The 12,735-nt window shown below is 63.9% G+C and overlaps 1 protein-coding gene across 1 annotated transcript; it reads left to right on the forward strand.

Moving 5' to 3' along the window:
- LOC139683785 (prominin-2-like) lies at positions 1 to 11,748 on the forward strand. The gene is given in 25 exon segments (XM_071579197.1): positions 1 to 34; positions 37 to 216; positions 219 to 467; positions 1,006 to 1,055; positions 1,178 to 1,380; positions 1,478 to 1,598; positions 1,778 to 1,841; positions 2,367 to 2,456; positions 2,569 to 2,768; positions 2,851 to 2,925; positions 3,571 to 3,634; positions 3,716 to 3,875; positions 4,590 to 4,742; positions 5,259 to 5,382; positions 5,860 to 5,951; positions 6,035 to 6,119; positions 7,609 to 7,755; positions 7,858 to 7,929; positions 8,010 to 8,102; positions 8,201 to 8,254; positions 8,933 to 9,013; positions 9,175 to 9,243; positions 9,379 to 9,468; positions 10,414 to 10,520; positions 11,294 to 11,748. Coding segments are annotated over 25 exon segments (2,706 nt in total). The 5' UTR covers positions 1 to 15; the 3' UTR covers positions 11,358 to 11,748.
- The last annotated feature ends 987 nt before the right edge of the window (positions 11,749 to 12,735 follow it).

A 12,735-nucleotide genomic window follows, 5' to 3' on the forward strand; every position in this document is an offset into this window, starting at 1 on the left:
CGAAACAGGCCCGGGATGGTTTGGGAGCCGCCTCCGCCAGCCCCGCCAAGCGCAGCCGCCCCGGGGAGCCCGTCGGGGGAACAAGCCCCGGCAGCGTCTGGGCTGTGCGCGGCGGCCGACCCGTCAGGCAGGTTTCCCGGGGCAGGAGCCGAGCCGGGCAGAGCCGTCCGGGCGCGGGCAATGCCCCTCCGCCCGCTCGCAGGCTGAGCGAGCCCCCGGCGCTGCCCTCGCCGCCGGAGCCATGCGGGCGGCCGGGCTGTGGCTGCTGCTGCTGGGCTGGGCGCTGCTGCGGCCCGGGGGCTGCCAGCAGTGCCACCCCGCGGGCCCGGGCACCGTCCTGCGCTTCACCGACCGCCACGCCGAGATCCGGGTGCCGGCGCTGCACCGCGTGCCCAGCGCGCTCGATCCGCTCTACGGCCTCGTGCGGCGCTGCCTGGACCTCATCCAGCAGAACCCCCTGCCCACAGGTGAGCCCGGCAGCTGGGACCCCGCCGGTGTGGGCACCGGGACCCCGCCGGTGTGGGCACCGGGACCCCCGTGCTGTGGGTACCGAGACCCCGGTGTTGTGGGCACCGGGACCCCGCCAGTGTGGGCACCGGGACCCCAGTGCTGTGGGTACCGAGACCCCGGTGTTGTGGGCACCGGGACCCCGCTGGTTTGGGCACCGGGACCCTGCTGGTGTGGGTACTGGGATCCCGGTGGTGCGGGTACCGAGATCCCAGTTGTGCAGGAGCCGAGATCCACTGCTGCGGGTACTGGGATCCCGCTGCTGTGGGTACTGGGATCCCGCTGCTGCGGGTACTGGGATCCCACTGCTGTGGGTACCGGGACCCCGCTGGTGCAGGAGCCGGGATTCCAGGGGTTTCCCGTGCCCGGAGCTGTTCCGAGGGTTCTGAGCCGCTCCACGGAGCAGGATGTCACCTCCATCCCGGTGCCGCTGCCCCGGGAAGGTCGCGGGTGCATCAGGTGGGACCTCTTTCCTCAGTGCCATGATTCTTTTTGCAGAGCTGCTCAGGGCAGCCCTGAACGACCCTGGCTCGGTGCGGACATCGCAGGTGAGCCGGGATGTGGGGCGGGGGATCCCATGGGGAGGTTTTCCACCTGGGAAGGGACACCCGGGCACACGGAGCCCCCCGAGGCGGGTGCATCGCAGTGACGAGGCTCTCGCCCCGCGCAGGTGGTGCAGTACGAGCTGGGCTATGTGGTCTGTGCCGCCGTGGCTCTGCTCTTCACCGTGGCCGTGCCGGTGGCCGGGATGTGCTTCTGCTACTGCCGGAGCCGCCGGCGCTGCGGGGGCCGCCTCCGCGCCCACCGGCGCTCTCTGGGCTGCCGCCGGCACTGCCTGCTGGCCTGCCTGTCCCTCACCTCCCTCGTCATCCTGTGAGTCCCCCCAAACAGCCCGCAAGCCCGCGCTGGGTGGGTGGGTGGCACCCGCGTCCTGCCGGGCAGCGCCGTCACCGCCCGCTCGTGCCCGCAGGGTCAGCGTCACCTGCGCGCTCGTCACCAGCCAGCGGGTGAAGGCGCAGATGGAGCCGGGGCTGGGGGCCGTGCCCACCACCCTGCACACGCTGCGGCACCACCTCGCCAACGTGCCCCAGGTGGGTGCCCGCCCGGGCGGGCTCGCCCCCCGGCACAGGGCGCTGCCCGGGGCGGCCGCGTTTCCCTCGGGGAGTGGTTTGGGAGGCGAGAGTTGTTGACGTGGCCGCATTAAAAATGCGGGGCTTCCTCCCGTCCCCGAGGCTGCTCCCGGGGCTGAGTCGTTTCTCCCTCCCGGCAGGGCGTGCAGATGGTGGTCGACCAGTTCGAGGTGCCCCGCAAGCAGATCAGCTCCGATTTGGGCGGTAAGGGCCGCGCCCCGCACCGGCAGCGCGCACCCCGAGCTTCCCGGCGGGGACCGGCGCTGCCCCAGTTCCCATCGGGATACTCATGGGAAACGGCGCACCCCGAGCTTCCCGGCAGGGACCGGCGCTTCCCCAGTTCCCATCGGGATACTCATGGGAAACGGCCCATCCTGAGCTTCCCGGCGGGGACCGGCGCATCCCGAGCTTCCCATCGGGATGCTCACAGGGAACGGCACATCCCGAGCTTCCCGCCAGGATGCTGACAGGGACCTCCGCTTCCCGGGCTTCCTGCCGGGATGCTGACAGAAACCGGCGCTTCCCGAGCTTCCCGCCGGGATGCTCACAGGGATCGGCGCTTCCCGAGCTTCCCGCCGGGATGTTGACAGGGACCGGCGCTTCCCGAGCTTCCCGCCGGGATGCTGACAGGGACCGGCGCTTCCCGAGCTTCCCGCCAGGATGCTGACAGGGACCGGCGCTTCCCGAGCTTCCCGCCGGGATGCTGACGGCGAACGCGGTGCCTTGCAGGGCTCAGCCGGAGCGTGGGGCTCTCCATCCACACGCAGCTCAAAGCCACGACCTACGCGGCGCTGGCAGACCTGCAGGACAGGGCTGCAGGTGCGGCCGGAGCGCTGCCCCACCGCGGGCCGGACCCGAAGCCCCTCCGAGAGGGGCAGCCGGGTGGGCGCAGAGAAGCAGCGCTGAACTAGCCCCGGCCTTTCTCTTTCAGAGCTCCAGACCTCGCTGCACCATTTACAGATCGTGGACGGCACGGTGAGAGCGCTGGCGGCGGCGAGGGCAGAGCTGGGGCCGGCGCTGCGGGAGCGACAGCGCAGGGTGGTCGCCCTGCTCGACGACCCCCGCTGCACGTCCTGTGCCAGCGCCCTGGGCAGGGCGCAGAGCCTGGAGCTGGGCGCCGACTACACCCAGGTGGGCTGAGGGGCTGCTGGACCCCCCTCATCCCCCAGAGCCCACCCCGGCGCTCACGGGTTGCTGCTTCTCCCACCCCAAGGTGCCGTCGGTGGAGAAGGTGCTGAAGGAGCTGGACGGGCTGCCCCGGAGCGACTTCGCGGAGATGATCCGCCAGGTTGGGGGGGTCGGGGTGGGGCAAGGGGAGTGGGTCCAGCTCACAAAGGTGTTGCTAAAATCAAAGAAAAATTCTCTGGGCGGCTTTAGTGTAGTTAAGGGAGGGAGCAGGGCTTTAATTAAAGCACTTTAAGGTGCGCGGAATACATTAGCACACACCGCACAGGACAGGCTCATTAGCATATCCAATGGGATACACCCATCCCGAAATTTGTGCATCCCCAGAACCTTCCCGGGGCCGCCCTCAGGCCCCTCTCCCTGAATTGGGTGGGTGGGCCCACGACCCTCTTTTCCTGCCTTCATCTTACTCAAGTTTTCTGTCCCGCTTGGAGGAAATCCAAGGATTTGGGGTCTTCTGAAGAGCTTTGACTAAAATTATATGAAGGAATGTTGGATATATCTTGTTCCAGCACACTCTCTTCAGACTGGATGTCTCTTAGCTTGCTCAAAAATCTCTATCTAGTGAAATCCTCGATGATAAACACAAGCAACATTTTGGAATGTGGTACAAAAGTATTTCGTTAAAAGCTCTATCCTAAAATGACTAAAGAAAAGTGCTAAAAGCTGCATTAAAATCCATATGCTTAGAAACTTTAGGGCATCATTACCCGCCCTCAGAGACTCAGCAATCCCTCTTTGCTCGCAGGGCAACGGCACCTTCAACTCCATCCCGGAGCTGGCCGTGGAGAAGATGGCACAGGTCATCCAGGGTGAGTGGCACGGTCAGGGCGAGCCCCGGGACGGGCTGGGCCGGGGTGGGACGCGGGGACGAGCCGGCGCTGTGCCCGCAGAGCTGCGGGAGGAGCTGTCCCGCACGGCGCAGAGGGTGCAGTCCATCGCCGACGGCTTCCCCCTGCCCGACTACACGCGGCCCGCGAGCCGAGCGCTGCTGGAGGCGGAGCAGCGGAGCCGGCCCTACCTGCGGGAGGCGCAGCGCTTCGAGCGCTACAGGTGACACGGGCAGGGAGGAGGGTGGGCACGGGGTGGGTGCTGAGCCCCGCTGAGCAGCAGGGCGAGTGCTGAGCCCCGCTGAGCTACGGCCGGTGCCCCAGCCCCACATCCCAAGCAGCAGGGTGGGTGCTGAGCCCCGCTGAGCAGCAGGGTGGGTGCTGAGCCCCGCTGAGCCCCAGCCCTGCATCCCGAGCAGCAGGGCGGGTGCTGAGCCCCGCTGAGCCCCAGCCCTGCATCCCGAGCAGCAGGGTGGGTGCTGAGCCCCGCTGAGCCCCAGCCCTGCATCCCGAGCAGCAGGGTGGGTGCTGAGCCCCGCGGAGCAGCAGGGTGGGTGCTGAGCCCCGCTGAGCCCCAGCCCTGCATCCCGAGCAGCAGGGTGGGTGCTGAGCCCCGCGGAGCAGCAGGGTGGGTGCTGAGTCCCGCTGAGCCCCAGCCCTGCATCCCGAGCAACAGGGTGGGTGCTGAGCCCCGCGGAGCAGCAGGGTGGGTGCTGAGTCCCGCTGAGCCCCAGCCCTGCATCCCGAGCAACAGGGTGGGTGCTGAGCCCCACTGAGCCCCGCGGAGCCCCAGGCCTGCACCCTGAGCAACAGGGTGGCTGCTGAGCCCCATTGAGCCCTGATCCCGCACCCCGAGGCCGTGCAGGAGGGTGGGTGCTGAGCTCCGCGGAGCGCCAGCCCCGCATCCCGAGGCCGTGCCCTGCTGCTCTCCCTGCAGGTGGATTGCAGGCACGGTGCTGTGCTCCATCATCCTCCTCATCCTCGCCTGCAACGTGACGGGAATGGCCCTGGGGGCGTACGGGCTCTCCAAGAGGGAGGACCCGAGCGACTACGAGTGCCGAGGAGAGGCTGGTGCCAAGTTTCTCCTGGTGTAAGAACCCCCTTGGGTCCTGGGGGGGCTGTGCCATCTCACCCCCCGCTCCCTAAAAAAGCAGGGCAAAGCCCGGAGAGGGACTGGGAGCTGTCCCAATGGAAAGGCTTTGAAGGCACCGCCTGCGCCTGCAGGTTTGGGGGAAGCAGCTGCTCCCTGCGTGCCCTGGCTCCGCTCCCGGCTCTGCCCAGCCCGGCGTGCCCTGGCCCCGCTGCCCGGCCCGCCCCGCTCCCGGCCCTGCCCAGCCCGGCGTGCCCTGGCCCCGCTGCCCGGCCCGCCCCGCTCCCGGCCCTGCCCAGCCCGGCGTGCCCTGGCCCCGCTGCCCGGCCCGCCCCGCTCCCGGCCCTGCCCAGCCCGGCGTGCCCTGGCCCCGCTGCCCGGCCCGCCCCGCTCCCGGCCCTGCCCAGCCCGGCGTGCCCGGGCTCGGGAAGCAGCCGCGGGGCTGCAGCTGGACCGGCAGGTCCCCGCAAGTCCCGTCCCTGCAAAGCCACCCCCTGCTCTCCCTCCCTCCTCCAGCGGCGTGGGCTTGGCTTTCCTGTTCTCCTGGCTCCTCATCCTCCTGGTCTTCGCCACCTTCCTGGTTGGGGGCAACATCCAGACGCTGGTTTGCAGGAATTGGGTCAACCAGGAGATTTATAAGGTGGGTGGCCACACATCCACCCCATCAATCTCTGCTGTGTGCACCAAAATGCCTCTCAATCTCCGTGTTCTCCCCCTAAACTCGACTGGAAAAGCCTCATCCTGCAGCAGATGAAGTTCTAGATTAGCTCCTTGGATTTGCAGCAGCAGCAGAAGGGAATTGCCCTCGTGCTGCTGATTCCCTGCCTGTGGGATCCCTGTTTTCTGGTCCCTGGGGATCCTTGGGGTGCCTGAGGCTGGCTCGTGGTGTGATGGGACAGGGAGAAGGATTGGGATTGGGGTTGGGAATGGGATCAGGCCTCACCCCATGGCTGTGCACACACAGGCAGGTCTCAGCACTGTCCCTGCTCTCCCTCTGGACACACCCTCCTCATTCTGGAGGGGGTGAGGCACCCCAGGACACACCTGTGAGGGCACAGCACCCCCAAAACCATTGCTGGGAGTGCCTGTGCCTGACTCTGCCCCCCTTTAACTCCAGTTCATCGACACCCCCGGGAATCTCCCTCCATCCATGAACCTGACCCGGCAGCTCAACCTGAGGAGGGACTCCAACCTCAGTGCCACGTACAGGTGGGTGCTGCAGGAGCCTCCCCTGCCTCCAAACATCCAGGGCAAACCTGGGACCCCCCTGCCAACATCCCTTTGCCTTCCAGGGAGTGCAAGAGCGGCGCTGGGCTGTGGGAGGTGCTGCAGCTCGACAGGTCCTACGACCTGGACGAGCACCTGAAAACCCCCAAGGTGAGGGCTGGCACCAGCCACAGCCTGTGGGATGCAGGAGCTGTACTGGGATTACTGGGCTGGGGGTGTCTGGCCCTGGCACTGCAGGAGCCCTTGTGTAACCCTCTCTGGGAGTTTGGGGTTTAATTTTAGCTAGTTTGGGGTTTAGTTTTAGCTAAGCCTCAGTTCAGCAGGCCCAGAGAGTCTATGCAGATTAGAGGGGTCAAGCACCACCTGACTTATTTCATATCATTTGACATCAAAATCAAGTATAAAAGAAGGTGTAGGAGGTGCCCAGCTCAGTGTCCTTCATGGCCTGTGCTGAGCAGACCTGCTGTCACCGTGGCCGGGGGTGTTGGGCCTAATTCACCATTTCACAGCTCTTTGGCTTGGGAAGTACCTTTATTGTTGGGAGTTTTTCTCCTCTCTGGCCGAGTATCCTCTGGGGGGACCTTGTTGGGGTGTTTTTGTGAGCTGGGGTGGTGGAGCTCTGTGTTGTTTGGGTGGGCGACTCGGTGGCTGTTGTTGGTTTGGGTTTTCCCACATTTGTATATTTATATATATATGTATTATATCATATTCTGTTTTTAATTGTCTCTCTTGTATAAGAAGTTTGCTATTTTGGGTTTGGGGTTTTTTTCTTTTTTTTTTTTGTTTTTCCTCCTCTTTGGTTTTTTTCTCCTCTTTGTTTTTTTCTCCTCTTTGTTTTTTTCTCCTCTTCGTTTTTTCCCTCTTTGTTTTTTCCCTCTTTTTTTCTCCTCTTTTTTTTTTCTCCTCTTTGTTTTTCCCTCCTCTTTGTTTTTTCCCTCTTTGTTTTTTTTCTCCTCTTTGTTTTTTTTCCTCCTCTTTGTTTTTTTTCTCCTCTTTGTTTTTTCCTCCTCTTTGTTTTTCCCTCGTTTTTTTCTCCTCTTTGTTTTTTTTCTCCTCTTTGTTTTTTCCCTCTTTTTTTCTCCTCTTTGTTTTTTCCCTCTTTGTTTTTTTCCCTCCCCTTCGTTTTTCCTCCTCTTTGTTTTTTCCTCCTCTTTGTTTTTTCCTCCTCTTTGTTTTTCCTCCTCTTTGTTTTTTCCCTCTTTGTTTTTTTTCTCCTCTTTGTTTTTTTTCTCCTCTTTGTTTTTTCCCTCTTTGTTTTTTTTTCTCCTCTTTGTTTTTTCCTCCTCTTTCTTTTTTCCTCCTCTTCGTTTTTCCTCCTCTTTGTTTTTTCCCTGTTTTTTTTCTCCTCTTTGTTTTTTCCCTCTTTTTTTCCCCCTCTTTGTTTTTTTCCTCCTCTTTGTTTTTTCCCTGTTTTTTCCTCCTCTTTGTTTTTTCCCTGTTTTTTTCTCCTCTTTGTTTTTTCCCTCTTTGTTTTTTCCCCTCTTTGTTTTTTCCCTCTTTGTTTTTTTCCCTCCCCTTCGTTTTTCCTCCTCTTTGTTTTTTTCCCTCCCCTTCCCTTGGTGTGTGGGGGTTGGATTCTCCCTCTCTGTGCTGGGCAGTTGGCCCTTTCCCAGCTCATCCCACCCCACCCCTCTCCCAGTACACAGCTGAGTTCCAGAAGCGCCTGGGGGACTTCAGTGCCCCCCTGGGGCAGGTGCGGCTGCTGCGCAGTGAGGGGCGGCACGACCTGGAGACCTTTGCCCGCAGTGGCCTGGACGAGGTGGACTATGGGCGCTTCCAGGAGGAGGTGAGGGGGGCTGGACCCCCCTGCAGGGGCAGGGGGTGCCCCACACCGGGCCTGCCCCCCCGGGCAGGGTGTGGGGCAGCCACTCATTGTGGGTTCCCCCAGATGAAGAAGCCCGTGGTGCAGACCAGCCTGCCCGGCCTGGCCAGGAACCTCGAGGGGCTGCAGAAGATGCAGGTGAGTGGTGGGGTGGGTGATGGGGGTGGGGGGGTCCCTCTGTGCCCAGGGGGTGCCCTGACCCCTCTGTGCCCCTGCAGAGGAACAGCACGGTGGCAGCACGGCTGGGCGCCGAGGCCCGTGCCCTGTGGCACATGCAGAACTCCACGGTGCAGGCACAGGAGGCTTTGGTGGTGAGTCCGTGCCAGGCTGGTGGCCTGTGGTGCCACTGGCCCTGCCCAGTGGTGTCCCCTGGAAGGCATTTGCACCCTCCTCACTCCCTGTCCCGCAGGCAAAGCTGGGGGAAAGTGTCCAGTTCCTGTCCCACCTGGCGCCACATCTCCAGGTACTTCCACGTCTTCTTCCAGCCCCCAAAAATATGAGGTGCCCTATGGGTCCTGTCTGCCAGTGCCCCCAAAACCAGTTGCAGGGTGATGGGAGAGTCAGGAATGAATGAGGTGCCCTATGGGTCCTGTCTGCCAGTGCCCCCAAAACCAGTTACAGGGTGATGGGAGAGTCAGGAATAAATGAGGTGCCCTATGGGTCCTGTCTGCCAGTGCCCCCCAAAACCAGTTGCAGGGTGATGGGAGAGCCAGGAATGAGGTGCCCTATGGGTCCTGTCTGCCAGTGCCCCCCAAAACCAGTTGCAGGGTGATGGGAGAGCCAGGAATGAGGTGCCCTATGGGTCCTGTCTGCCAGTGCCCCCAGAAACCAGTTGCAGGGTGATGGGAGAGTCAGGAATGAATGAGGTGCCCTATGGGTCCTGTCTGCCAGTGCCCCCCAAAACCAGTTGGAGGGTGATGGGAGAGTCAGGAAAATGCCACCCAGGGAGGATTGGTCTCCTCAGGTGATGAGATTTGCTGCTGGAAGTCAGAAATCCCCCTGAAAGGGGCACCTCCCTCTTTCCCTGCCCCCCAGAAACCAGACCCAGTTCAGAGCTTGGCACGCCTTGGTCCCAGCACCCCGGGGCACCCATCCTGCTGCCCCTGCTCTAAGGGTGCTGTGCCCTTGCTGTGCCCCCCAGGAGCGGGTGAGGAGGACACTGGCCACCACGGCCTCGGTGGAAGCCCAACTGCCTGGGCAGGCCCAGCACATCCTCCGGCAGGTGAGTCGGGGCTGGATGAGCCCTCGGGGGTACCAAATTCCCCATGGCCACAGGAAGGAGTGAGAGCAGGGAATGGGCACTTGAAGCCTCCAGAGCTCCTTCCAAGCCCAGGGGTGGTTGGAGCCGGGCTGGGAGTCACGGCACTGCCTTTCCCTTGCCAGGAGCTCGGCTGCTTCACCAGGAAGGAGCTCAGGTACTTCAGCCAGTACCTCAACTGGGTTGGGCAGACGGTGAGTGAGAGCTCCCCTTCGGCCCAGGGGGGTCCCTGGGGGCCAGGACCCTCCGTGGATCCCACCTGGATGCAGCAAAATGCACCTCCTGGAGGCAGGGCTGGGTTTATGCCTTGTCTCCACTCCTTGTTGCAGCTGAGGGAGGATGTGGCCTCGTGCCAGCCCCTGGCCACGGCCCTGGACAACGGGAGGGTCATCCTGTGTGACCGCATCGCTGAGCCCTGGGTGAGGATCTGACCCCACCAGGGTGGGGAGGGCACTGAGGGGACACTGAGGGCACTTGGGGTGTTCAGCTGGAGGAGAGGAGACCTCACGGCAGTCACACCTTCTTTGGCAGGGGCAGAGGAGGGGCAGGCACTGAGCTCTGCTCTGTAGGACCAGGGACAGCACCCAAGGCATGGCTGGAGCTGTGGCAGGGCAGGGAGAGCACCCAGGGATTGGCTGAAGCTGTGGCAGGGCAGGGACAGGGCACAGGGAATGGCTGGAGCTGTGCCGGGCAGGGACAGCACCCAGGGAATGGCTGGAGCTGTGCCAGGGCAGGGACAGGGCACAGGGCATGGCTGGAGCTGTGGTAGGGCAGGAACAGCACCCAGGGAATGGCTGGAGCTGTGCCGGGCAGGGACAGCACCCAGGGAATGGCTGGAGCTGTGCCAGGGCAGGGTTAGGTGGGATCTCAGGCAAAGGCTCTTCCCACAGAGGGTGGTGGGCACTGAACAGGCTTCCCAGGGTTTGGGAACAGCCCGAGACTGCCAGAGCTCCAGGAGCATTGGGATGATCCTCTGGGGCACAGGGTGGGATTGTTGGGGTGTCTGAGCAGGGCCAGGAGTTGGATGGATGATCCCTGTGGGTCCCTCCCTGCTCATCATTCCCTGATTCTGAGGATCTCAGGGAAAGGTCCTTCCCCCAGAGGGTGGTGGGCACTGACCAGGCTCCCCAGGGTTTGGGCACAGCCCCGAGGCTGCCAGAGCTCCAGGAGGGTTTGGATGATGCTCTGGGGCACAGGGTGGGATTTTGGGTGTGGCCCCGTGTAGGGCTGAGGGTTGGACCATCCTGGTGGGTCCCTCCCACCTCGGCACATCCCGGGGCTCGGTGACTCCTGGAGCCCCTCCGGGCCCTGGGGTTGCCCCTTGCCCGCAGCTCAGCGGCCCCTCCCCTGCTCTGTGCCCCCAGAACGCCTTCTGGTTCAGCCTGGGCTGCTGCACCTTCTTCCTCATCCCCAGCATCATCTTCGCCATCCGCCTCACCAAACACTTCCGCCCCATCCGCAACCGCCTCATGTAGGTGATGGGCACGAGTGGGCACGAGTGGGCTATGGGAGGACACAGGAGGGCATGGATGGGCACGAGTGGGATGTGGGAGGGCACAGGAGGGTACAGGCAGGCACGGATGGGCACAGGTGGGATTGGGTGGGCACGGGTGAGCTGTGGGTGGGCACAGGTGGGCTGTGGGTGGGCATGGGTGGGCACGAGTGGGCATGGGTGAGCTGTGGGTGGGCACAGGTGGGCATGGGTGAGCTGTGGGTGGGCACAGGTGGGCTGTGGGAGGGCACAGGAGGGCACGGATGGGCACGAGTGGGATATGGGGGGGCATGAATGGGTGCAGGCAGGCACGGTCGCATGGGTGGGCTGTGGGAGGGCATAGGCAGGCACAGATGGGCACAGGTGGGAATAGGTGGGCATGGGTGGGCTGTGAGTGGGCATGGGTGGGCTGTGGGAGGGCATGGGTGGGCATGGGCGAGCATGGGTGGACTGCGGGTGGGCATGGGTGGGCTGTGGGTGGGCACGGGTGGGCTGTGGGAGAGCATGGGTGGGCACAGGTGGGCATGGGTGGGCACAAATGGGCACAGTTGGGCACGGGTGGGCTGTGGGAGGGCACGAGTGGGCACAGATGGGCACAGGTGGGCACAGATGGACTGTGGGTGGGTAGGGGTGGGCTGTGGGTGGGCACAGATGGGCATGGGTGGGCTGTGGGTGGGCATGGGTGGGCTGTGGGTGAGGAGATTACGGCTTGTCCTGGGCCCCCCTCCATGTTTTCTTCTTCTCCCTTGCAGTTCCACGGGGTCAGAGGAGACCTGTCCCTTCCACATCCCCCGGGTCACGGCGCTCAAGCTCTAGGAGGGGGCTCTGCCAGGGGTGCCCCCACCCCGGAGCTCCCCCCAAACCTGTGCCCACCCACTGTGGGGCTCTGGGTCTCCCGGCACCCTGCAGGGCTTTGGATCCCTCCCACGTCTCCTCCTCGGTGTCCTTGGGGGTCTGGGGCCCTTCCCGGGTGGGGGGGATGCTCTGTGGAGATTGGGGTCCCTCCTCTGCACCCCCGGGGGTCTGGGCACCCCTCGAGGGGCTCCCAGGGCTCGGCTGATCCGGGGTGCAGGGGAGGGGTGCCCACCTCTGCCTCCCCACTGGCACAACCCTGCAGGGAGGGACCCCCACACTGCCCCATGACACATCCCCACACCAGGACCCCCCGGCACTGGGGGGGCATTAAAGCCCTTCCCACCCAAACCCACCTCTGGCTCCTTTGTTTGCTCCCTCCATGCTCCTGTTTTCCACAGGGAACCCTCTTGAGGGTGGCCCAGGGCTGGGGGGGCTCTGCAGGGAGGGGTTTCTGCAGCTCTGGGGGGCTCTGGAGCTGGGGCTGAGGGGGCTCCGGGGACAAGGGTCACAACCACAGGGGGCTTGGGGGACTCCTGGACTCCTGGACTGAGGGGGGTCATAACTATGGGGGGCTTTGGGGCTGGGGCTGAGGGGGCTCTGGGGACAAGGGGACTCTGGGGCTGGGGCTGAGGGGGCTCTGGGGACAAGGGGACTCTGGGGCTGGGGCTGAGGGGGCTCTGGGGACAAGGGGACTCTGGGGCTGGGGCTGAGGGAGCTCCGGGGACAAGGGGTCTCTGGGGTTGAAGGGGATCTGGGGGGAGGGCATGAGAGGGCTCTGGGGGGAGGGATTTCTGCAGCCCTGGGGGGCTCTGGGGTTGGGGCTGAGGGGGCTCTGGGGACAAGGGGACTCCTGAACTGAGGGGGGGTCAAAACCATGGGGGGCTCTGGGGCTGGGGCTGCAGGGGAGGAGGATCCAGGGCTGGGGGGGCTCTGGGGCTGAGACCTCTCTGCAGATTCAGGGTTGGGGTTGTGGCTGAAGGGGCTCCAGGGCCAGGGGGCTCTGGGGCTGGGGGGGGTCACATGGGCATGGGGGGGTCACATGGACATGGGGGGGGTCACATGGACATGGGGGGGTCACATGGGCATGGAGGGGGTCAATGGGCATGGAGGGGGTCACATGGACATGGGGGGGTCTCTTGGACATGGGGGGGTCACATGGGCATGGGAGGGGTTCACATGGGCATGGGGGGGTCACATGGGCATGGAGGGGGGTCACATGGGCATGGGGGTGTCACATGGGCATGGGAGGGGTCACATGGGCACGGGGTGGCCACATGAACATGAGGGGTCACATGGGCATGGAGGGGGTCAATGGGCATGGAGGGGGTCAATGGGCATG

The sequence above is a fragment of the Pithys albifrons genome, chromosome 29 (genome assembly GCF_047495875.1).
Source record: "Pithys albifrons albifrons isolate INPA30051 chromosome 29, PitAlb_v1, whole genome shotgun sequence".
Taxonomy (NCBI): Eukaryota; Metazoa; Chordata; class Aves; order Passeriformes; family Thamnophilidae; genus Pithys; species Pithys albifrons.